This window comes from Amphiura filiformis, chromosome 12, assembly GCF_039555335.1.
Source record: "Amphiura filiformis chromosome 12, Afil_fr2py, whole genome shotgun sequence".
Classification (NCBI taxonomy): Eukaryota; Metazoa; Echinodermata; class Ophiuroidea; order Amphilepidida; family Amphiuridae; genus Amphiura; species Amphiura filiformis.
This window is the reverse complement of record NC_092639.1, coordinates 29319161-29346360: the sequence shown is the minus strand read 5'-3', so window position 1 is coordinate 29346360 and position 27200 is coordinate 29319161. Positions and strand designations below refer to the sequence as shown.

Sequence of the window (27200 nt, the reverse complement as noted above, 5' to 3'; positions counted from 1 at the left end):
GGTAGCTGAAGATCAAGGATGTGAATGAGGGTATTATAATCTCTATTGTGTGGTAGTTAAAGATCAAGGATGTGAATAATTGTAATATTATATCTTTTGGTAGTAGCTGAAGATCAAGGATGTGAATGAAGGTACTATAAATTCTATAGTATGGTACCTGAAGATCAAGGATGTTAATGTTGGTATTTTAATCTTTTAGCTGGAGATCAAGGATGTGAATGAGGGTATTATAATCTCTATAGTGTGGTAGCTGAAGATCAAGGATGTGAATGAGGGTATTATAATCTCTATAGTGTGGTAGCTGAAGATCAAGGACGTGAATGAAGGAACTATAAATTTTATAGTATGATACCTGAAGGTCAAGGATGTTAATGTTGGTATTTTAATCTTTTAGTGTTTTAGCTGAAGATCAAGGATGTGAATGAGGGTATTATAATATCTTAGTGTGGTAGCTGAGGATCAAGGATGTGAATGAGGGTATTATAATCTCTATAGTGTGGTAGCTGAATATCAAGGATGTGAATAAGGGTATTATAATCTCTTAGTGTGGTAGCTGAGGATCAAGGATGTGAATGAGGGTATTATAATCTCTTAGTGAGGTAGCTGAAGATCAAGGATGTGAATAAGGGTATTATAATCTCTATTGTGTGGTAGTTGAAGATCAAGGATGTGAATAAGGGTATTATAATCTCTTAGTGTGTTAGATGAAGATCAAGGATGTGAATGAGCGTATTATAATCTCTATCATGTGGTAGTTAAAGATCAATTCTATAGTGTGTTATCTGAAGATCAAGGATGTGAATGAGGGTGTTATAATCTCTTAGTGTGTTAGATGAAGATCAAGTATGTGAATGAGCGTATTATAATCTCTTAGTGTGGTACTGGTAGTTGAGGATCATGGATGTGAATGAGGGTATTACGGTAGCTGAAGATCAAAGATGTCCATGAGATATATAATACCCTCATTCACATCCTTGATCTTCAACTGCTGAAGTTTAATAAATCATGTGTTGATAGACACGGACACCACAAACATTCTAGTTCCATGATTTTGTAAGAAGTTCTTTATCCTGCAAAAGGCACTCCAAATCAGTCAACCAAGATTACATTTATTTTTGTATTGCTATTTTCTTTTTATTTTCAAGTTTTTCTTGTTTGTTTTGTTTTTTGTTTTTTTAAATACAAACATTTTGCTTTACAATTGTTTCATTGCATGACATATCAAATATGAAAATACATTTTTTTTATATACGTCTACTACAAAATTGGCATCTGAACTTGTACTACACATCAAATAGTGGTTTCGCCAAATGCCTATTGACCATGCATTTCATCGGTCAAAACACAAAGTGACATAGCGATTTTTCAAAATTTTCACGTAGTGGCTTAAAGGTTTAGAACTAGCTATATCCTATAGGCCTAATAGTTATTCCTTTTCAACTAAGGGATCAAATCAAAACTCGACCGGTGGCCAACTGGCGGTCCTGGGCGGTTCCGTCCGGTTGGAGCCGGTTTCTATTGTTCCAAACAATGGAACGCGGTTAAACCGCCGGTAACCACCGTTCAACCGGCGGTCGAGTTTTGATTTGATCCCTAATGACCGTTAAACTTCAATTTCAAATGGAATTGGGCCACTGAGAGATAACAGTGGAGGAGTATAGACTCCATTATTACTAGCATATCCTACAAAAATGTTTTTCTCGTAAATATATTTTGTCCTTCACGTACGCCATTGTGTGTTGCGACCGATGATTTCATACACATGTGTTCAAACGCCATTTGTGTTCGAAATAAACAGAATTTGTTTTACCTGTTAAACACATGTCAACATTTCTGGTCAATGAAAAAGAATGATTCACCTTCAGCTGGGACAGTATGATTGGTGCAAAGGGCATTTCCATGACATGTCACTGTGGACGATTTTGGAATTCAAATCACATTCTTTCAAGGACACCTTGTATGTTCTAGTGATTATCTCATTAGAAAATTAGATGATTTTCACTTGAAAAATTTAAATAAGCTATTCACCAGCTTGGTGAGTTATATTAGAAAATTGTGTATTTCCCACCTTTTCCTGTATTGGATAATGCAAAATTTCCCTCCAAATGCTAAAATTTCCCTCCAAATGCCCAAATTTCCCTGGAAAAAGCTTCCTGATTTCCACATTTTTTAGGCATGCCTTTCTCATATTTCACTTAAAGGCATAATGCACAATTTTTTTTTTGGTGCTCAATTGGTGGATAGCTTTTTTTTCAATTGAATACCTGAGTGGAAGAAGGGCCCAACTCCAATTTTTTTACAGAAATGAGTTAGACTCAGCATTTTATTGCCAGCAGACTGTTCTTCCTTGTGTGTGAAAGATGAGCCAAAATCCACTCTCTAAATAGTCTTCCACATACACATAATCATGGTTTTCATGGAAGAAAGGCCCAACTCCATGGAGTTGGGCCCTTCTTCCACAAATATTGGGATAAAGAGGAATTTTGTTCATCCACGAAATCTGCTTTTCACTACAATAAACTTTCTTGCTAACATATTACAAGCTTCTACTTGTGCAATTAATGGATAATTACCAAATTTCTGTAACACATCTACTTATGGAACTGGCACTTGCAGTATATTAGTGGAAGAAGGGCCCAACTCCAGCTCGTATTAAGACCTGTACCGTTGCCATGGAAACATCATATATAATTTCGAATGTATGTAATACTGTATGTTCATGTATTAAAGGTTCCCTGAAGATGAAAACATTCTGTCTATAAAACTTTTCAAAATATTAAGTTTTTTCTTAATATCTCAAAAACCGTTTTGATGGAGTTGGGCCCTTCTTCCACTCAGGTATTCAATTCTAAAACTTAACTTCTTTTGTATTATTTCTCTTTGGTTTTCTTTTACTTTACCTTGTTATTTCAACTTAAAATGGACAGCAACCCTTCCTGGCAGTTATTACTAATATTATTTCAACATTTTGAATAAAGAATAACAAAATTAAAATTTGACAGAAATCGTACATTAAAGTTTTAATAGTCACATACATAGCTGGATAACAGAGAGATCCATATAAAAGGTCTGGATAATGACGGTTGAACTGTATTGTACTGTACTTTCAGCCAATTTCCATCACAGGGCTCAAATTTAGCACTTGTCTGGTTCAAATCTGAAAATATACCGGGCAAGTTTTAAAATAGCCATTACTTCCCCAGACGAAATTGTTTACAGGGATGCCAGTGGCCTTAAGTGACTTTGCAGGAAAAGCCTGAAAAATTGCACAAATTTGGGCTATAAAGCCTAAAAATGGGCTGAAAATAAATAAAAGTGCGGAAATTTGGAGTTACAAAAAGTAGATAATCGGGTAATTACCTGAAAACTGGCATCCTTGGGTTCATCAAAAACACTTTGGTTTTGAACATTGTGTGCAACAATACATCACAAAATCCTGAAAATATACCTTTCCCTGTTCTTTTGCACAGGAAGGGTAGAGCAAAAATATCCTGAAATCTGCCAATTTTCTTTTCTTTAAAATTCCCTGAAATCAGGAAAGTTCCTGAAAATCTGGCAAGTTGCTGTGCTTTACTACTTGCCCGCCTGAACAAGTTGGCCAAGATTGGAAAACGTTGTGTGAGTCTTTGATCCACCAGCATTGGCACTACCCAGGTGTGGAGCAAGGTATTTGAAGGGGGTGGGGTCCAAATTTTCCTCAACCTCATCTAAGAATCTGCTGGATAAACATTTGGAGGACTCGGAAGAAGACTTGTTCCTGCTGGTCACTGAAAGATGAATGCAAGGATGACTTGCTGCCCGATGCAGATAATGGATTTCGTAAGATTGACGTAGATGGGCTGGCTGAAGACGGCGAGGCTGGACCGCCGCGTCGGAAGTAGCGTTGCAATTCGTGCAAAAATGTGCTCTGCAACAAAAGATGAAGAAATGAGTGTTGTTGAATGGGTTGGAAAGTTAATCATAGATTGTTTGGCTTATAATTGGTGAAAATTATTCAGTTTTTGTTACTGCGGGCGTCACTAAAGTTCCAACGCTTGTGTAAATTCACATATGTGCGTGCCAGTCACACATAACACAAGATGCAACTGGCATAAACACTGTGACTGCATGTATGCCATTCTTTATGAATACATGATATTATGAGTCTCATTTTTTTCGGCAATAATCAGCTAACCAAACTATAGTAAGTATTACAGGGTGTATCAAAATAAAGTATACTGTTTGAAAAATGCCACTAGATTAAAACGTACGAAGTATTTGGTCAAAATGTTACAGTTGATAGCAAAATCAACATCTTGTCCTCCTACAACTGTAAAATAACTGGCGTGTGACCATTAATAAGGGCTCAGTGCCTATTTTTGTGAGCCGGGTCAAAATACAGTTGCACAAATATGGTTGATCTACCATCTAGCTGCCCCTTGGCATTGCAATGTCTGATAATTCGTGGACTTACCAGTTCAGTGCTTAGTTCTCTTTTCAGCAGCTGTCTGTCACGTAATGGAAGATTGGTTTCCTTTAAACACCTCAAACCTTGTGTCATAATCAACCAGATACCACTCTCCATGATTAAGAATAACACAGATCTATGCACACAAAGAAAAAAAGACACACTTGAGGTTGAACAAATTCATCAGGTTTGGTGAAACTCAGTAAACCAGGTTCGTTGTATCCAATCCAGAAAATGCACTTGTGTATGTTTCAGCAAACACTGTTGCCTTTGTCAACACTTGATGAGGAGTGACTGCTACTGGATCCCTTGCTACTGGCAAATGATCATGAAAATACCCAGATGGAAACCAACTGTTAATAAGTTCTGCGCTAGAGATACATCTAGCAGCGGTTGCCAGTAGCAGTCGTTCATCTTCACATGTTAACAAAGGCATCAGTGTTTGCAAGTAAGTGGGTTTTTTTGATCAGATACAACAAACCTTGTTTACTGACAGATAAGGCCTAAAAAATTGTTTGATTGGCGTAACATAAAAAAAATTTAGGGTAGGTAGGTCGGGATTCTTTTTTTTTTTTTTTTTTTTTTTCTTTTTAAGCTATAAATTTCGGTTGATAAAGGCTTTGGAACTTTTTTTTTTTTTTTTTTTTAATTAATTTATCTTTATTTTTTTAATTTTATTATTTTTTTTGCAAAAAAAATAATAAAAAAAGTTAGGGTCGCGCCTAATTTTAGGGTAGGTCGGGTTACGCCAATCAAACAATTTTTTTTTAGGCCTAACAATGGCTATTCCATTTGAAATCCATACAGCCCATATGGAAGACATGACCGCAAATTTCAAATTCAGGTAAATCCATTTGAAATTCACACTCCCTGTAGGTCTTCCACAGGGGGTGTATGGATTTCAAATGGAATAGCCCAAATGTTATTACAAATAGAGTAATGGTTTTTTTTCACATTTTGATTCTATGAAATCTTAAAATGATTTTTTGTCCAGTGATTGGTTACCAGACAGATGACACCACGTCCATACACACCCATTGCCTCACACATTTGTGACCTGCTCCCACTAAATCAGTGGAAAGTCGCAAAATTGGTAGTTTTGAGGCTCCCTGGCTGCTGCTTTGCTATTCTTTATTTGATGCACACATTTACAAGCCAGCAGTATGTCCTTTGAGAATGCCCCATTGTGCATGATATGCCCCATTCACAAAGGATATACTACTGGCATGTACATATGCACGTCATACAAAGAACATCAGTTCAGCAGCCAGGTAAATAGCACTTGAGATCTTTTCGACTGCGTGGGCAACAACAATGAGGCTGCCCACCCAGATGAAAATAATTCCACTTGCTATTTACCTCCCTAAGCCAGGGGTCTTGAAACTACCCACTTGCGACTTTACGCTCATTTTGTGGGAGCAGGTCACATTCTGTGGATATGATATAAAATGGTTCAAGAATTTAATATTGGGCACTATTTACATTTTTATAAAATCAAACACTGGTTCTATTTCACCTACCTGTCAAATGGATTTTCTAGAGGACTCTCAGCATCTTTCTTTTCTTTGCTGCCAAGTCTTGATGTCGGCGCTTTTGTGGGAGATTTTGACGGTGACGGAGCATTGCGAATGCCCTCCATCTGTTATAAACAAATCATTAAATAATATTTATATATTAAGATAATTGCGAATCTGTTATAAAACAAAGTATTCTACAGTAGGCAGCAGAATGGTACATCAGTCGTTTTTTGCCAATGAAGCATGTACATGCCCTCCATCTGATATAAATAAATAATACAGCGCTTTTTTTGCCCATGGAGCATGTACAATGTCAGGGGCGGATTTGGAGGGGTCGCACCCTCTAATTTTTGCAGAGCGGCACCTGATTTTGTGTTTTTTGCAGAGCGGCGCCTGACTTTGTGTGGGCAGCGGCGGTGGCTCGGCGCCCCCTTTATTGAAAATTCCTGGATCCGCCCCTGAATGTGTACACCATATAATTGATTTTAAGGTTTCAGTTTCTCTTTGTATTTTAATAGGAGATTTTTGTGACATCAAAATGGGCTATTCCAGTTGAAATCCATACACCCCTGACGATATGACCTTAATCTCTCACTCAGGGGGTGTAGATTTTAAATGGAGTCGCCCATTCAGGTAACCCCATTTGAAATTCACACTCCCTGTGTGGGAGATTAAGTTCTTGTCATCCACAGGGGGTGTATGGTTTTCAACTAGAATAGTCCATATCTAAACAACTGCAAAGTTAAGTTCAATGGGCCTCATGGAAGAACAGAACATCCACTGATTGAATAACCCAGGCAAAAACAAAAACAGGATTTTGTAGCCTGTTGAATGGACAGGTGTCGTAAATGGGAACAAAATTACATTGTTATGTCGCATATGAAGGCAAATTAATAATCATCAGTGCCCAGGCATGGGAGGTTTTTTAGATCTTTAAAACAACTTCCTACCAACTACGGTAATAATTTGAGTCTTACCTTGTTTAGAAATTCTATAGACATGTTAACAGCAGATAGGAATGTCCCAAATGTAGCTGGTGTATCCTGCCCTAATGCTGGAGCACTGAAGCCTAACTCAAATAAGATGGGGTAATCAGATACGGTCATACTCTGAAAATACATACACATAAACAAACTTATTATGTACTCAGTTAAAAAGTATTTCACGATTCTAGTATCCTTATAGTGGTATGTTTCATTAGATATCCACAAAAAAACCTTATTTTCAAAATTTCATGTTTTCCCATCTTCTACGGCAGCATCAAATTTTTGAATGTTATTTATTTTCAAATTCACCCTATTCTAGCTTCACAACAATCTTAAATTGGGCAGCGACCACTGAAAACCACAACAACTGATGCCCGGCATTGTGTCGCTTATTTTGAACAACTTGAATATCAGATAACTTCCTTTGACAATAAAAGCATGTTTATTGAAAATTGATAGTGCAATAATCATATATTTAACCCTCACGAATTGTATATTGTTATGCCCATATTTGGAATTGGCATGCAAAATGCATTTAAATGAGTATAATCAAGCCCAGTATTGATCAGTGGTTCTTGAGATAGCTCTTGATATTTTGATAAAATATCTCACATCTTGGAAATTAAATTAGAATCCTATGGCTAGCATGCAAGCAAAGTATTAATACCTGATTGAGAAGCAACTCCAAGAGATCTGGACTGAAATACCTCAATGCAGACAGACTTTGGTTGAGAATAACTAATAATCTGTAAATGTATGAAAACAAAACAATTCAAAACACATATCCATGTCAAAACAATGCACATGTCAGCAGCTATATATACCCCTTTGCATTTATCAATTTTTTTTTTAAATCTCCAGAACGGGCCTGTAGGACAGTACCATTTTTTTTTCGATTGACATTAATATAAAAAATGCAAATATATTATTTTATGAAAACTCAAAGCCTTAAATTTATAAACTAGCAAAATAGTTCAAAATTGGCACAGTGCCAAAAAATACCACTTTTACACTCATTTTTAGGTTTTTTGAAAAGCAACGATTAAAAACAGTAGGATTTTGAGCGACTTATCACTCGACTCACTTTGCTTGTGTTTTCATGACTTTTGGGTCCGTCTGGGCACCGTCCACCTCAGCTTGCTCAAATGACACCTGTCTCTGTAAACCTACAGGTGTACTGCGCATCATGTGACTCAGTTGTTGTGGTACTAGCTCCACCCTCCTGGCACTCATCTACATACATCACCATGAATATAAACACAAAATACAAAATGCAGGGTTAGTGGTTACGTAGCATGATGAAGTAAAAGAAATGATTTGTATGTCAGAGGTCAAGTTACAAAGAGTCATCTATAAATGCTTGAACAACTAGGCATCATATTTTTGTCATCTAATGCAAAGTGGTGTCGATGTTTAAACATTTCAAGTTTAACCGACTGCAAATGCACTATTCGTTTAGAAAAATCACTAACCATTTAAACGGAAAACCTTAGATTTTGTTTGGTCAAAAAACATACTATTTGGTGTTCCAAAACAAGACAACAATGGTTGATAACAAATGCTGGACCCTCATAAAATAATTTGAAATTATTTAAGAATTTGAAAATTCTGTGTGCACTTTTTAAAAATAATTTGAAAAAAATTGTTTTTATAAGGGTTGTTAACCATTGTTGACTTGTTTTGGAACACCAAATGTTTGGTTTTTAACCAAAATAAAAATGTCCAAAAAAACAAAAAAATTTTTTTTTAATATACGTTTAGACGGTTAACAGAACCGATTGAGGTCCATTTAAATAGATAGACAAATAACTTACATCCCTTTCATTCTGCATCTGATCCACAATTCAAATGCAGTGATTGAAGCGTATGAATAATTAGGATTGAACTGTTTCGTTTGGCAGAACTTGATATTTTAATCCAAAAAAAATAATACTACTGTATTTTTCTGGAATGGAGAGTAGTGACCATAGGTAGGGGTGTTTGTGTACCTTTGACAATTTGCAAACTAAGGCAGAAGTCTAATAGTACATGGCATTTAAGAGATCATGTACATAATAAACATTTGCAATGATTGCTTATGATAATAACAGACCACACACAAGCACTAAATAATAGCAAAACAATCCCTTGGCACATCATTTTTGCCGCCATGATATGACACCATCGACACTGCTCACTATTAGTGTGTCTCGTCTCAAGTTGAGAGAACACCATTCGAATCAGTGCATCGTCAGTGTACAGACAAATCGCCCTTCTACGTGTGTGTATACGCCCGCGGCATTAGGTTAGCACACGCAATTCAAATCTTCCACTGCAAAATCCAACATGGCGTTACTCTCAACTTGAGATGAGACAGACTTAAATTACCTCTAGCAGTCTCTGCAGCAGCCTTGGTCTCATGATTAACGCTACACAGGTATGGCATAACTGTGTCAATCTTCCTAGCAGATGATCCAACTCAGTGGGCATGTGAAACCTCCAATCCTGCTTGTAATGTGCCATCTGATAGAGGAATAGTGTAGTGGCCTGTGCTTCTAGTAAACAAGCCTGGCTTTGGTTCAGTTGAACAGATTCAAGACACTGTGAAGGTAAGGTTGAACATTGAAGAATTAATCAATAAGGCAGAAACAAACGACAACAAAAAACCTCAGACGCCACCCCAGTTCACTTAACAAGGACAAAGGCAGCCACCAGCTACCACCGGTCTATGAACCTGTTCTGTCACATGACATTGCCAGCTCGTCATGTGACAACCCAGATTAACAAACCAGTCACCATCAGTTTGAAAAAGACACAGAGTTGTCGTAACGAAAGCTCACGTAAGTGAACAAATATAGTTGTGTGTATCGTTTTAAACTCTATCAATATATAACAAAAAACCTGTTCTACGGGCCTGAATGACCCAGACTTTCCGTTTTGGGATTTTTTTATTGCTGTATGCAATTGCATGTAAAATCAGCTGTTTTTTGGCCAAATGTGGGTTGAATTTGACAGAAATTGCTATAAACAAGCCAAATCAGCTGTGTTAGGCAAAAAGTTGATTTTGTTGGACTAAAAAAAACATGCAATTTCTTTCCAGATTTTGGTGACTTTTAGAGCCAGTTACGAAAAAAAACCCCAACAACAACAGCAAAAAGCCTGACTGACCGACCCTACTTGAAAGGTCCATCCACCTGAAGAACAGGGTATTTTTTCCATCTAAAGCTGAATTTACACTTCTCACAGAGCAATGAACAATAGTTTTTTGACCATTCATTTTAACTCGTCCCAAATTGTTGCAACCTACCTGTACAATTCTTTCTCTATGAACACCAAAGAAATTGAGTGCATCTGTAAGGTACGCATGATGCAGTGTAGCTAACATAGAGGTGTTAAGAGACACACATAATCGGTAGATACCAGGCCATGAGATGACCTCTTGCGGCTGATGTTGATGCTGCTTGGGTTTATCAACCTACAAAGAAACACAAATGTTGCAATTTTTGACTGCAAATTTTTACTCACATTTGCTGGTGTTAACAACACTCCCAATGCGCCTTGACTGCATTGGACATACGCGCAGTTGAGCCTCCTCACGGAACATGAATCGCACACATAATCACAATATTTTGCATTCGCGCATTCCTGACTCACAATTTCCCACCACTTTACTAAGCTGTCTTGAGCCATGTAACTTTTTATAGTTGAAAAGAGTCAAATAAATCAAGCAAAAATATAAGGAATATTAACAAGTTGTATTTTATCAGTTTCAAGTGAAAGAATACATCTTCGTGTTATAAGTATCAAGAAATCTTTGGGCGTGGAGGAATGTGTCTCCCCTTATTCTGGCTTTAAGCAGCTGGAATTCCACAAAATTCCATGAGCTCCAGCCGGATCTATGACAAAATGCCAGCTGTAAATTCAGGCCTGCTTTAACTTCTGACTGGAATTGTTCTTTTTTTACATGTCTTCCAAAAGACAATGGAGGATTCAGAATTCATCTGGAATAATAATAACAAATAACTCATTAAGTTGAAAAAATGTTACCTACCTTCAAGTCTTTAATTCTAGTATTTGCTGCGAGTTTAGAGTCTCCATTCTGTTGGTATAGGTGGAGTAATGCTAGACAGGTATGCTGTGTCAGGCCTCCTATACGCACAGATTCTGCCGATTCTTCTATCGTGGCTAAATCAGTTAACAATAGGAGCACAGCTTCTACATAATGTATACCTTTCTGGGCCTGCATGGGAGATATGACAAATCAAAATGAAAAAAGATATTACTTCTCCTGCTTTTGTAATGTTTACACATGTCCCAACTTATACACCTAAATGAAATTGGCCAAATTTGTTGTTTGTCAGGTTAGTAGAGTAAACTGACACACTGTCAAAATTAGCACATTAAGTCCCTCATAGAACTTCCATGTTAAACAACCAAAATAGCAAGTGGGGTTTCTTTCGCTTTACCTTGTTATGTTGGTAATATAATTGACAGGAATCTTTTCTGACAGTATTACTTATATTATTTCAGAAATGAGTAAAGAATAACAAAATTAAATTTTAATGGAAATCATACATTAGGCCAAGTGAAATAAAAAACATGTTTCACATCCGGGTTTTTGACAAAGGAGGAAGAGGGGGCTTTTTATTTTTCATTTTTTATCGCAAAATCAGCGTAAATACCCGTAAGTAGAGCTGTTTTAATAGCGTATACAATAATGCCTGGAAAAAGGAGGACTTTTTTTATTTGTATTTCTGGAAGGTAGACCCTCTCTAATTATCACAAAACCTTCCAAGAATGTTTCTTGTATATTAGCAAGGCCATGGAAAGCATCTGTACTTCCTAGGCATATTTTTTGAAGCGGGAGGGGATGTGAAACATGTTTATTTTTTTTTATTTGGCCTTATGGTTTTAAAGCCAAATAATTAAGCCAGCTAACCTGCATACAGTCTTGGAGTGTGCTGAGTAACAATGGTAACACACTATGTTGTCTGAGTAGTGGCATCCAAGCACTGACTTGATCCTTCTCAGCTAGGAGTAGCTCATCAAGAAGATACGCAGCAACTACCGGTAACTACAATGGTGGGAACAACAGAAATACTGTAAAAGTGGACATTTTTTACGCTACATTCATTTTTGCGCTTATCACGTTCCAAGCTGCTACCGCAAAAATATCAACGCGCGAATATATTCCTTTTGTGTATAGGCCAATGTAAGGAAACTTAGAATCACAATTTTAAAAACAAGGGAAACAGTTCAAAATTGGCAAAGCGCCAAAAAATTCATCTCGCGAAAATGTCCACTTGTATAGTATGACAATTACTGGGCTATTCTAGTTAAAATCCATACACACCATATGGAAGACATGACCTTAATAATCCACACAGGGAGTGTGAATTTTATCATCACAAGCACTGATAACGTATAACACGATTGTGCATGTATGCAGCGCGTTGTGTGCATAGTGTGTAGACCTAGTACACGCAACTGAAGACATAAAGTTGTAAACAAGTTTTACTCATTTTATGATACATTTACTGGGGGTTTTTATGACCGAAACATAACTTTTGTTTAGCCTATGGTTATTAAAATAATATTGATCCGCCTAAGAATGAGACTGAACGATATAAAATTTTTGAGTATTGTTGAAATTAAGATTTGATTTAAATCTTGGCAACCAGACATACACATTTTTGACGGACGAACTGACGTTGCGACTGAAACCTTCAGTCTTCAGCAAGGTTGCAATGCAAATTATAAATATGACTGTGATATGAAATTTTGTAATAATGATGAAATTTTGGTTTAACTATGCTCTACCGTGTGATAAGATGACAGCCAAGAGTGCCAGGTCCAAAATTATAGTGGATACCTACTGAGCCAGCATCCACTACCAGAGATGCCACTTGGTGTTGTTAAAATTTCCTGAAAATCATGGAAAAATTCTGAAAATGCACTTTTCCACATTCTTTTGCACAGAAAGGGTATAGCAAACATTTCCTGAAATCGGCAAATTTCCTAAAATCAGGAAATTTCCTGAAAAGTGGCACCTTTGTACTACTCAAACTATTGGACCTACTTGTCATCACAAAAATGTCTACAGTTTATTCTCTAAATACTACACTCACACTCTGTTTGTGCTTATTGACTGGTTCCTCCACATCCACCTGATTCTCCTCCAATTTACCCAAACCCACAGATTCCTCCATCATCGACACATCACCAAAGACACCACTCGGTTGCTCACTGAGCAAACTACGGCTCGGTGTATCCATGGTGCTACGATTCCTTCTGGGCGTATCCATGGTACTACGATTTCTTCCGGGCGTGTCCATAGTACTGCGTTGTCTTCTGGGTGTGGTAGGTGTGCCATGTGTTGTTGGTATATTACTAGATGTATTGGTAGTGGTAGTATTTGGTTTATTGTACAGTGTTGTACTCTGCTGCATAGCTACACATACTAGTGGTAGAAGTGTCTCAATGGTCTCAATACTCAATCCTATAAACAAGAAAAAAATATATTTATATTAAAACAAATGAAGTAATAAGGAGCTGGTAGCGGACTATCATAATGGGCTATTTCAGTTGAAATCTATACGCCCCCTATAGAAGACATGGCTTCATCTTCCACACAGGGAGTGTGAATTTTAAATGGAGTTACCTGAATGGGTGGTTCCGTTTAAAATCTCCATCCCCTCTGCAAACATGGGTGGGGTGAGACAAGCGAGGCAAAGCGCCTTGCCCAAGTGCGCAACACGGTGGCGGGACGGGGAATCTTACCCACGCACGTCGAGCAAGCTCTCAGATTATGAGTCCCAAGGCCGTAACCACTGAGCCACCGTGCGATTAAGGTCATGTTTTCCATAGGGGTGTGGACTTCAACTGGAATAGCCCAATCCAGGAGCTGATAGCCTATTGCACTATTGTCATGCACCCTGTTGAAGCGAGACGAATGAATGACTGATTCTGATGTATTTCAGTGCTAGTAACATATGATAAGACCATTTTATACAGTGCATTGTAGATCCTCAAAGTGTGTGGGACTAGATGTTAAACTAAGGTACGCTACCCATTTAAATAAATAATCCATATAAATAAAATGATATACAATTGGTACCCTACGTAAATAATAGGGATTTACTACAGGGGCCCTCTGTAACGTTATGACTAGTGAAAGGGTATTCACAACTTGCAAGCAGTTACTCCAGTTAAACCCATGAACCTCCAGATCTATCAGGATATTGGCAGTTTGCTACAAATTGAAAGTTTCTGGCATTGGAGGTTTAAAAGGTGCAAAGTCCGATTATCATATAAAAGGAGTAAGAAATACAAACAGAAGCCATTTCAAAATTACACACTTGTGCTATTCATCAGCAAAAACAATGCAATAGAAATACAATGATGACGAACATTTTAAAACAATTATTTAACACTATTTTTGTAAAGAGAGCAAGCTTACCTTTTTCTCTGTCCTGTTTCCGATGGTCCTGTAGTAAGGTGGTCAATGTTGCCATGACAGCAGACTGACTACGTTGTAAAACCCCTTGCTCTGCATCAGCGTATTTCTCTATGACGGACACAAAGGCTTCAGCATGCTTCCACTGACTATTCTGACAACTAAATGACAAAAAGGAAATAATTGATTAAGACACTGTCTTAAGCGGGTCTGTTTCCTCTACATATATAATATAGGATCCACAACTTGAAGTTCCCACTAATGATTTTTAAAACAAATCAAAAAAATAATTTAGGTATGTGTCTCCTTATTTGTTGTACACATCTGGACCAATTTATAGCATCATCATTGCACACAGCGTCATCATCCCTATATCTTTGTGTCAAAAATTGCCATGATAATAGTGCGAATCCACCAGTTCTTTAACAGCCACACATGGCGATTTTGTTCGAGATAGGCCGAGCCACCCATGATATTGCACACGCCCGTGTACGATTAAAAGGTACGCTTCATTGCCACTACGAATTAAGCGTTTCCACATAACTCTGAAATGCTGCGCATGCTCATTATTGTGTTAAACGTTTGAACTCAAGGAAACTCGATTGTTTGTCAGTTTTTGCTTTCAATAACCCTGACTGGAAGTTCAATACCATGACCCCTACCTTTCAACACATATATTCAACTGCAAGCCAAGTGGATTTTAACATATACCAAAAATAAAAGGATATTTTCTATGATTAGAGATTATAATCACACAGTGACATATCAATGGAAAATGCACACCATCAACATACATTTTTCATTAGGCCTATAGGAATAGATACCATAAATACTTTAACCCTGTATTATGCTATGAATAAAAGGAAGTGTCTTTCTTTTACTAACCTTTTCCACCTAGTCAGTAATGCGAGATATAAGCCAGTGAGCAGTGAGCACGCCTTGGCATTAAACACAGAACTCAAGAACTCTGTCTGGTTATGGATAGCCATTGCTATACCATTCAAAATACTGCATTTGGTTTTAACATCTGTCAACTGTATAGCATTACCCTGAAATCAAAAATACATAACAATTTCTAATTAGTTTAACTCTTTCCACGCGGGAGTCGACTGCAGACGACAAATTAAAAAAAAAAAAAAAAATCAAAATTTCAAAAATTTCAGAATTGTAATTTTTATTACCATATTTGGAATCAGCATGAAAAATGCATTGAAATGAGTACAAACAAGCCTAGTATTGGTTCAGTGGTTCTTTAGATAGCTCTTGATATTTTGAGAAAATATCTCAAAATTTGGACTTTTTATGTTGAAGCCTATGGCTAGCACGCAGAGCATTAAAAATGCAGTCAGACATATGCTGTATCAAAATGATTGGTACCCATCAATTTTGGTGTTTATTGAAAAAGCCTGCCTTTTTTTAAGTACAACATTGGATATTCTTGAAATGTCACAATGTATAGTTTATGCCTTGTTAATTGTTATACAATTCATCTTATGTTGAATTTTGATGCGCCGGACTCGTCCATATAAAAAAAAATCAATGAATGAAATCAAAATCGATACAGCTTATACATTCTTAAACCCATAACAATTCATTGTCATGACTTGACAAAACTCACAAGAGACTTCTGTTAATAAGCAGGGTCGTACACGTAAGTTGCTATTGAAAACAAATCTACACATCTTTTTAGTGAATGTGAAGGATCTGGGAATATGCTACAGGGTTTTTATGGCACACCCTCCTGTGACACCACCTCTTCCTTGTCGGCAGAACTACTCCCCATTTCAGAAAAATACAGCACTCATTTTTTTTAATTAAAAAAATGCCAAATGAAACACAGCTAAATCCTAATCCTTTATTTAGTTCTAACTGGCAATGAAAATTAGATTGTAATTTTTGGTCAATTTTGGGAAAATAGCCAAAAAATGCAATTTTGCATATGTTTTTTTACAATTGTAGCCACCAAATCTTAAGACTTAGTCTAAGCATTAAAAATCTTTAGTATTGGCTACTAGTTAGCTCAACAGTTTAAAATGTTATGTTATTTTTGATTATTGGTTATGAAAAAGCTTAGAAAATGTGTTTTCCAAAATTAGGATGCACAACTTGAAATTAGTCTTTGTACAAGTCTTGGGCTTGATTGTCACAGCATATAAAAAACACATGTTTTTCGCAGGTGTTTCCAAAAATTGACCAAATTTTAAAATATGATTTTCATTGCCAGTTAGAACTAATTAACGGATTAGGATTTAACTACGATTCATTTGGCAAAACGGGCTAATACTTTTTTAATCCAAAAAAATTAGCGCTGTATTTTTCTGGAATAGGGAGATGTTGGTGTCTGATAAGAAAGACAGGAACCACTAGAAAACTTCAATAACACAGTCCGTAGTTTACCTGCTAATGCAGAACAAAAAAACAACAACATTTAATTTCATAATAAAAATCAATAGACTCACACTTTGAGAGGCTGCTACTAACAAGAACATTCTCCATCCTTGTAATAAGACTAACACTTCATGTTCCCTCAGCAGGTATTCCTCTATGTCTTGGCCATGGCCATCATTGGATTCCAATAACTCACACAAATACTGAAAAGTTGAATCAAAATTATACACTATAGTCAAATTTCATGTACACAATCTTATTTCAAAATACAACACAAATGCATAACCAATTTTATCAAACAAACAAAAACAAAACAATTAAACAGTGACACATCTCATCGCCCCCTGGCAAAAATTGCCTATTTGGGCCCCTGCCCCCTAGTGCATGGAAAAAAAGAGGGAGAAAGAGGAAAAAGAGAGGAGAGGGGGAGAGAGATGGGGGAATCCATACGATATGCAATACCATATGATTCTTATCAATAAGCCTGGCAAAAATTGTCTATTTGGGACCCTGCCCCCCCCAAGTGTAGAAAATTTGGTGGTTTTGGGCCCCCGCCCCATACAGGCTTGCCCCCCTGGAAAAAATCACAGCTACGCTGCTGCCCAATAGGATTGCACATATATATGTCTAGCATTCCACTGGTGTCTTTTGACTTTATCATGGGGTATAGCAGTTCTTGGAATCAAAAAAATTTAAAAAAATAAAATTCAATAAAAAAAATCTGATTTAAATCAAATAAATCAAATTTAAAATTTTTTTTTTAATGAAAAAAATCGCCAACCCTGACACATTTTCACTACCCAGTACCCACCCCACAAACCCATTTAAGAAACATCCTCATCACACTATGGCCCACAATTCCAGTGGCATAGTTCAATTACCTCAAATAAACACTCATAGTGCAAAATTTGACCTCAAGCTGCAGAGTATGAGTATTTGGACCCACATTTTCTAAGGTCATTCAATGAATGTACAAATGTATTAGGGTTAAAGAACTCTGCCATGATAGATAACCATGTTGTGGATCGTAGTGTCCATTCAAACTCTTCACCCACTTACCTGTGACCAATACACATATCTATTCTTGTCTTTCAGCTTTTGGAAAATATTTTGTAAACCATCATCCAATGTATTGCTGCAAAGGAGAATAATTACATGGTCTTACTATAAGTAAAGACAAGGGATACAATTTATTGCATAAAATATATACCACATTCCTTGCAAAGCTTTCTTTCTAAAGGATTTTGGTTCCGTATGTTTCATACTTTTGGTTGTAATTTTTATTTTGAAAATCTGAAAATGTCAAATTTTGTCAGACCGCTATAAGCGTTATGGCAACGAACACACCCACGCGTTGCCGTTGCACTTCTGTGATTGGTAGCTCTTGTTGTTGTTGCCAATGTCAAATTTTTGTAGGGTAGGTAATAACAGTAATTAAAACTGGTTATATTTAACAACGTTTTATGACATAAAATAACATAATTTGATTTGTTCAAAATATCAGATACGAAGGTATATGAATGACAATAATAACTTTGCACCATCTATTTTTAGTTCATTGTGTGAAATTGTCGAGTTTTGTTTTGGGCCTCTGTATTTTTGCTCAGGAGCGGTACCGGAGCTACCGCTCCCTCGGAAAAATACCTCGGCCCCAAACAAAATCCTTTGATTTCACACAATGAACTAAAAATAGATTATGTGCAGTTATTATTGTCTAAATATATCAAAAACTGGGCTATTATGTCTCTTTGAAATTGGCTGGTTGGATGAGCAGAAAAAAATGCATCTATCTAACATTTTCATTCTCTGGACCCCTGCAATTTTGTTCTCTCATCTCCTCCTACTGACCAAAGATGTAGAGAATGGTTGATACAAGTCGGCAGCTGATTGGTTAATAAGTGCTTGAAATTTGAACATACTGTATTTCTTTTGTGACAGTCACGAAATGAGAATGCTAGCGCATTGCAACATCATGTGCACAATGCATGTGTACAACTTACTTGCCAACGTAAAAGCATTCCAATGCCAGGATCAGAAATGCATGGGCTACAGTCTTGATTTGGCACCTCACAGCCTAAAGGGAGAAAATCAAAACACAATTGAAGAGCAGACTATCAACAAAATTACAGTGCAAAAATAATCTTCCTTCATTCCTTTGTTTCCTACCTTCCTTTCTTCTTTCTTTACTTCTATCTTTCTTTTTTTCTTTTTCATCTCCCTTCCTTTTTTTCTTTCATGATATCACCCACCATCATCTTAGAAATGTATGATCAGATTTTCAATTTCAGAATCACACTGCACAAAAGATTGAGCCTATGATTCTTGACAATAATAACAGGACTTCTGCTGGTTTCATACTTTCCTGCAGCTTTGACGATGATTTTGCTCCACTGCACAATCGCACAAAAAATGCTAGTCGTGACCAGCAACAAGCCGATATATCAATCACTCCACTGCTTTGCCCAAGCAGCAGCATCACGATGAGTTGAATTCAATCAACTCGGAGCGGTGCCGCTGTGACATATGAGAACAAAATGGAGTGGCAACACTGGCTTTTAGAGTCATGCCACTGCCACTGAGCGGTGTGCTGCTCCGCTTGCAGAAAAGTGCAAGCGGCATGATGAAGCATCATGCCTCTCAGCAGCTCTCAGCTTTAGCCTACAAATTATCTAATTAACTTCATCAATACCAGAATGACCTCTTACTTTTGATCTACTGATCTGTTGCTCATACACAAGTAGATGGTGCACATTAAATCTGTAGGGTCAGAGGCTCATCAAAATTTGGACCTGACATTTTAGCATCGGAGCAACTTGTGCGGAGACAGACACGCACAAATGACAGAATACAGTATCGCATAATCCCCTCCTGTTTTCACAAAGTCAGGGGATAAAAAGGAATACACTTACATTAGCTTCTCCTTCAGGCACAGGCAGATCTTGAAATAATGGAGCTGCAACGTTTTGCCAAAATTTAGGTCTGAAATAGAAAACACATAAATTACAGATTGGTATATTTGTGGTAAGCTGCAGATCTTTTGTACTTGCAAGTGTTGATTTTCTAGCATGTCTTATTTCCAATCATCAATCATCGCTGCTCGCTCATCAGAAGTTAGCTAAATCAATAAGGTGTTAATAAGACTCTGTTCTCATCAAACAATTGAGCTAATTTTAAATTCCCCTGGATGGGAACTACCTGCTTATAGTATCTGTTAACTTGTGGAGCTAATCCTGGTTGTGATGGTTTATTGTGGTATGTTTAGGGTGTACACTTCTATGCTGCAAGTTTGAATTGTTGTTAAATGGTTTATATGGTGTGTCTTGGGTCCTGTAAAGTTTACTGAAGCTTGTGGGTTTATGGCTGTGCATATCGCAATATATATCACTGCTTTTTTCCCTTTTTTTGTTAAGTGTTATGACCATCAACATTATCATCAACAACGTAATATTATCAGTTTTATTACAATATCATTATTGCTATCATAAGTGCTAGAATTAAAAGATCCCAAATGCAGCTACCCCAGAAATCATACCTTGTAAATGTGATGACCCATATGGGTGAAGTTTCTATCAGAATTTCATCAGGTAGGAAAGTTACTTTTATTGTAAATCTTTTTTTTTTTATTCAACATACCTTTTGCGTAGCAACGTGAGTGCAGTCTCCCTGCAGTCATGCCACAAAGCTCTAAGTAGACCCAAAGCAGCACAGTGTAAATCTGGTGGACAATGAGTAGTACCCTGGTAGCAAAATAGATAAAGCATAGTAATTCATGAAATATGTTGATGAAGCATGTCCTTTGTATTAGGAATCTGTTATAAATCAATTCCCTACCAAGATGGACTGGCACAGTCAGGGGTTAACACCATACTCTTATTAAAACTGACTGTGAGCTACATTGAACAGATATGGTCCTCCTTATACCAACACCTTGACCCCTCCTAAGGACAGAGCATTCTCATGGTTCATTTATCCATTCAAATATGTACCATAGGCAAGCAGGGACGTTTTAGCTTAATCTTTAGATGTTATCAAGTAAATTCAGACCCCGCAAATACTCCTCCAAGTCACCACCACCCGATATTGAGCCCACGACCACATTCCCCAGCGGCAAGTACATAATCCACTTTGCCCCACACTCCCTTCTGATAACCGCCTCATTTGCTCACACTATGTTGCATATCTCACCTGTTTGGGTTCTTCAATTATGTCCAGCACGGCATGAAGACAGCTAATCTTTCCCAACGTCATCTCCTTTTGCTGGACCGGAGCTCTAGCTGTTGATGTAGATGCTTGATCTTTGCTGTCTTTTTTAGCCGGTTCCAGGTTGAGGAATAACTCGCTCAAACCTGGTTGGGTCTCCACCGCTGCTTGGTAAGGAATTCTAATATGCCCACTTTAAGACGAACATTCTGAAAACAATCGAGAAGATTTGAACAACAACCCATTACTAGACTCCCCGTTCCAAACCGGACCGAAAATTGGGGAAAATAGCCTCTCTGCCTTGGTCAGGTCTACGTCAGGGAAACAGTCCAGTCCGGGGTGCCCTGCTCATCATTAATATGAAGTAAAACTCTTAAAATGTTTTGGGGGTACTATTTTAAAGCCATATTTACTACTTCCCTTGGCCTTTTTGATTAAATGTGATTAAATGAGCATCATTAAGGGCTGGGGTATGAACGTTTGAACAGTATTTATTTTGGGACATTAGAGCACATCAGACATATCGAATTGCATTCTGAATACGAAGAATGTCATTCTGATATCAAATAATTTTGATTTTTTGAAATTCGCAATTTAATACACATTTTATGGCAAATCATTAAAATTGATATTTTTGATATTTAACAGTACTTGAAGTAAACTTTATAAATCTGATGATTTATACTTAAAGTGTATTTAGGTGGGATGAAAAGCCGACAATCAATTGAAAATTTTGACCTTTGGTATTGAAGATATGGATTTTTTTCCCAAAACACCAAAAAAATTAGGTCTTTTGGGAAAAAATCCATATCTTCAATATGAAAGGTCAAAATTTTCAATTGACAAATCGCCTGCTTTTCCTCCTGCTACATACACTTTAAGAATATATCATTAGATTTATATAATTTACCGAGGACTGTATTATATCAAAAATATGAAAAATATCAAATTTTTATAATTTGTCATAAAATTTGTATTATATTGTGATTTTCAAAAAATGAAAATGATTTGATATCAGAAAGACATGCTTCAGATTCAGAATGCAATTCGATAGGTCTGGGGTGCTCTCAGGTCCCACAAAAAAATACTGTCGAAACCCAATAAACGCTCATTTTAGATCCCTTAATGCTCTGCAGAAAAAGTTCAAAAACTTGAAATATTTCTCAAAATATCAAAAGCTATCTTAAGAATTACTGAACCAATACTAGACTTGTTTGTACTCATTTTAATGCATTTTTCATGCTGATTCTAAATATGATCATAAAAATTTACATTACTGAAATATTTGAATTAAAAAAAAAATTTGATACATGTCGGCTGCAGTCGCAACCGGCGTGAAGAGCGTTAACATAAATGTCTAGACTTGTCTTACCTCTGAATGTGTCTGTAGTCTAGATAAGTACATGTCTCTCAGTGCTGCAGCTTGATTCCCTAGACAGCCAAAGATAGACATCGGAGCAGCCTACAAAGTTATCAAAACAAAACAAAGAAGTGTTGATATATCAAGCACTTTTTGTTGATGTGATGGGAAAGACCAATAATTTGAGCCCATTCTCAACAAAATCGGAGCATGCATTTTTCAATTTTGATCCCTTACCTGTGGTGCCAAAATTAGACCTATGATGCCACAATGTTACTTTTTGCGCATTACTCCATAACCATACATCGTGAGATAGGTCAAAATATACTTTTTCTGAATCCTTATGAGTGGAGGAACACATTGCTTGTGTTTTTAACCAATGCCGAGCAATTTTGAACACTGTGTTAAAGTTCAACGACCTTTTTCCACCAAATAAGGGCGATTGTTACGGGAATTTATTGGACTAATAGAAACCTTGCCATGAACATACCAGAGCTAACCGTCTCAACAGCAACGTAGCCAGTGTAGATAACCTTGGATCATGTCTATGATAGATATAGCTCGCCATAACGGCTATGAGATGTGGCTGATGGGGCAAGCCTGTCGTATGCGATGTCAAATAGTGCTCTAAGGGACACGGTGGCCGATTAGCTGGTTTTAGAAGCAGCAGTCTGTTCAGTATGGATAGCGATAGCTTAATGAGCTGGCTCAGACGCTCTGCTGCACCATCAAAACTGTAAAGCAAACCATTTCTATGTGATTATGATTGAAGAACAAGTTATGTTTGAGCATAAGTTAAGAGCACAAAACTAGTAATGCTCAGAAATTACATGACTTTGAACTGTCGAGTGTATATGCACATTTTGACAAAATATTAGTTTTAGCTGGCTAAAAACTTGTCAAATAGTCAAAACTATTAACTTTTTCAAAATGTATTCCTGTCAGAATTATAAATCATGTTCATAAGTTACCCAGCAGGCCAATTAAAATTTGAGTCTTGACAATTTCAATGCAGAGAGAAGTCACCATTGAATGCTGTGCATCTATTGCTTTCCTGCTTTTTGGATGTGAGTTAAGCTCTAACAAGCTGGCAGTATTCAACATTGTGTATGTAACAGACTCCAGTAAGTTTCTACATTAATATGACTACTCATCAATTGGTGTCATGAGCTCACCTATTTGTCAGAGTTTTTTGTACAATGTACCAGTGTTATCATCAAATGATAATTTAGCTTGGTACTATGCAGCAGTTCTATTTTTACTATCAGGAAGAGCTCATCATTACTTTCATTTAATTCTGTTTCCTATTTCCAGCAACGGTCCAAGTCCAATGGCCAATAACCCTTTCCCACAATTGAATACATGAATACAAAACCCACCCAAGTCCATACTTGGCCAAAAATTCATCCTCTGTGTCTATCGAGCATGTGAAAAATAGCATGTATGAAAGAACCACCCAAATCCAGGATTTGAGTCTTGCAACACATTGATTGAAATCCAGTATGCATAAAAAGTCCACTTGTGACATTCATTGCTGGAGAGTGACTTTTGAAAAAAAAAATGGGGTTAATCAAGGAAAGTGTGCGGTTTATATTACATGGCAGTATGCTTATCAACATTATTCATACATGTGTGCTTTATTTTGTATTATCTTACTAGTGGTAATCTCATTCCAACATTGTTGTCTTTGTATATGATTCAAAAAACCACCCAAGTCCATTATTTAAAATGAACCCCACAAAGTCCCTGTAATGCTAATCGCCATACCAAATACAGTTTAACCCACTCATTGCACGTAAATCTTACCATATTGACCAGGTAAATCTAACTGAAGGAATTAAAATGATACACAGGTTTTTTTCTCAAAATCACTTCCCATGGACTTGGGTGGGTTTTGAATTCATGTATTCAATTACCAAAGATGGGTTGGCAACTAATACTTTAGATTCAAAATTTTGCAACATACCTTCCCTGTTCAATGATTTTCTGCTCCAAAGTATCTACACCTGTTCCGGCTATGGCTAACAGTGCTTCACCAGCTGATGTGTGAAGAAACGCATGAACGCAGGCTTCACGAATGGACACACTGATAGAGAAATGATAGAGATTACAAAATTAGAGAAAAGTATGAAATATTTGTCAAACAATAGACAACTTGTGTGAGACACCCATGTCAAATTATATTAGAAATAACATATATGAGCCATTGTATAATACATGTATGTCACATACATCCATTTTTTTTTATCTTTAAGAAAAAATTAACATATCTGAAAATAGATTGTGCAATGTTAAATTTTTTTAGCCTTCAAACAAGGATATATATGAATGATTTAAGAAAGGTTAAGTTCTTACAATATTGCAAATTAGAAGTGTTGTGTCAAACACACATGTGACGTGTCATGTCAAAAGGAGACACTTTGGGCAGGGTCGTAAATGGAGAAATAGCCAAAAACCTGCCTGAGGGTGATTTTTTCACAATTTGGGTTTGTTGCGAATTTGTGATGTTATTAATGTTAAAAATATTGTCTGATAGTTTCAGATTGGAAAATAACTGGCATCTTGTATTTTTTGAGAAATTTTTTAAGGTAATTCCTACTCTCAACATTGTCAAAAATATTTTTAAAGGCCGATATCTCAATTTCCAATTTTTTAATACTACAACTTACGAACTCAATATCTTCGTTTTCGAATGTCCAATTTCATTGGGAAAAACGGCGTTGTGGAGCAAAATATCTCTATATTTAAGATATGTAAAAACCTCAAAATTGATAACCTGCCCAAAGTGTCTCTTTTTGACATGACACGTCACATATATTCAGCATCAATCGACCAATCAAGTGAAAGCCAAACAGACTGTATAACTTCATCTAAAAGAAAATTGATGGAAAACAAAATCCCGGCTCAAAATCTCTGGCTGTAAATTTTCGAGATATTTAATGCATACCTCTGTATTTCTTTGCGATCTGCATCTGTCTGTGATTCTTCTGTAACTCTCAATATTGGTAATACATGTAACACTGTATGGCACACCTCTAGACTCAGTTGACCTGAAAAACAATATCAACAGATATATGTCACAAAAAGTTGTACAACGAATGTTAAGGGACACCACAAAATAGTTTGACAAATGCACACAAAACCATTAAGCAATTAAAAAACAGCCTCACTACTCCACAAGGAACATGTCAACATTACGAAAATTCTCCATTTGCACTCAATTTTGCCATGTTTCAGCTCTGAAAAGATTTTTTTGTCTGAAAAAATCAATTGCCAAATGCAGCAAAAACCTACTCAAAAAATATATGAGTACCCCTAGGCTACAGGACCATACATGTGATTTGATGGATATTCTGTAGCCAATCTGTTAGAACACTATGTAAAATAAAAAGGTCATGCTGGACCAAACTGCACACGTTAAGTTGTCAATCTCTAATTATTCCTTGGCATTTGGCCATACTCCCATGTAATATGCTGTAATGGGTTCTACACTTCTCTAGAACAATGAGTTTCTCTTCCCAGCACTATACACTGGCAAAGTGATGGAATAATCAGATTAACTACCATAGCAATAGGTGAAAACAATTTTGAATACATCGCGCTGCACTACAAGCAGGTTGCACTCATCACCTGTGTGTGTCTGCAATCATAGATTGAATACAATACTGTTTCTTTTCAAGTACAGGGTACAGCAGAGGTACAGTGTGAACGTACCAGTGCAGCGCAGTATATTCAAAAATTGTTTTAACCTATTGCTATGGTAGTTAATCCGATAATTACATCACTTAGCCAGCGTATATTATATGGTACCCATTTACACGCCTGGGTGGAGAGAGCCGATACACGTAAAGGCCTTGCCTAAGCACACAACACGATGGTGCTACCATAGTTCATACTTGCAACCTTGAGTCAAAGATTGTATCACTGCACCACTGTGTCCACAAATCAAAACAACATGTCACATTTGAAACTTCCCATCCTGCAGAAATGTGTGATATCAAATTGATCACTCTCTATAACCAAAATACTCACCAACTTGCTCCATGTGTGTGAAGTTGGCATAGCGCCACTTCTGAAAATTAGCAAATATTTCTTTCTGCACAAAGATGACGCATGCCAACAGATCTTGTGATGTTGCTAAACTAACATTCTCACCGGCCAAACCCTGTAAAAAAACACACAAAATCAATATCATTGGTTTCAAGACTCATAACCTCATGAATCATGATATATCATGGTTTAAACGTAGTTTGATGCAACACATACACCACATGTGCTGGCAATGATAAGTAAATGCTATTTGAACCAATCTGAGGTGCAGAGCAACAATGGAGCTGATCGATTCTCAGCCCTAGGTAAAATGTAGGATTTAATTTGATTAAAATTAAGTACTCCCAGTATACAATAATATCTTTATCTGAATTGAAGTGTTTAAGAATGAGAATAAAGGTGTTGTTTTTAGCTACCATCATTATTTCTGGCATAAAACAACTCGGCTGTGTCTTGTTGTTCTACTTAAAATAATGATGTCGCCTGGACGATAGATGCATGACTGTGGCTAAAAACAATACCTTTATTCTCTATTAAAATAAATGACAATGCGGACTAACCTTGAGTAATGCCTTCACCAACTTGAGAAACTCTAGTGTGACAGGATATGAGCCGCAAGTCATCTCATGTTGACATAGAATCTTGCCATAATCAGCAGGTAATATGCCGGCACCACTGAAATATTTATATGGTTTAAAAGTTTAAAAGATTACTCCTACAAACAGTAAGACACAGTTATTATGATACTTGCATTACAGTAACTTACATTATGCTGGACTTACTTATATCATTGTCATTATTAGATATGACTGTTCTG

General features: G+C 36.8%; 1 protein-coding gene across 1 annotated transcript in view; it reads right to left on the bottom strand.

Moving 5' to 3' along the window:
* Positions 1–1108: 1108 nt before the first annotated feature.
* Positions 1109–27200, bottom strand: part of LOC140166030 (nucleoporin NUP188-like) — an 89882-nt gene continuing 63790 nt past the window's right edge. Inside the window, 26 exon segments of the mRNA XM_072189403.1 lie at positions 1109–3907; positions 4454–4583; positions 5968–6086; positions 6942–7073; positions 7618–7696; positions 8035–8183; positions 9318–9530; positions 10237–10404; positions 10981–11169; positions 11869–12003; positions 13058–13428; positions 14389–14546; positions 15271–15434; positions 16845–16976; positions 17833–17908; positions 18774–18847; positions 19683–19752; positions 20407–20510; positions 20959–21141; positions 21144–21182; positions 22346–22435; positions 22824–23067; positions 24300–24419; positions 25281–25383; positions 26366–26498; positions 26944–27058. Coding sequence (XP_072045504.1) covers positions 3704–3907; positions 4454–4583; positions 5968–6086; positions 6942–7073; positions 7618–7696; positions 8035–8183; positions 9318–9530; positions 10237–10404; positions 10981–11169; positions 11869–12003; positions 13058–13428; positions 14389–14546; positions 15271–15434; positions 16845–16976; positions 17833–17908; positions 18774–18847; positions 19683–19752; positions 20407–20510; positions 20959–21141; positions 21144–21182; positions 22346–22435; positions 22824–23067; positions 24300–24419; positions 25281–25383; positions 26366–26498; positions 26944–27058 — 3694 coding nt within the window. The 3' untranslated portion in view covers positions 1109–3703.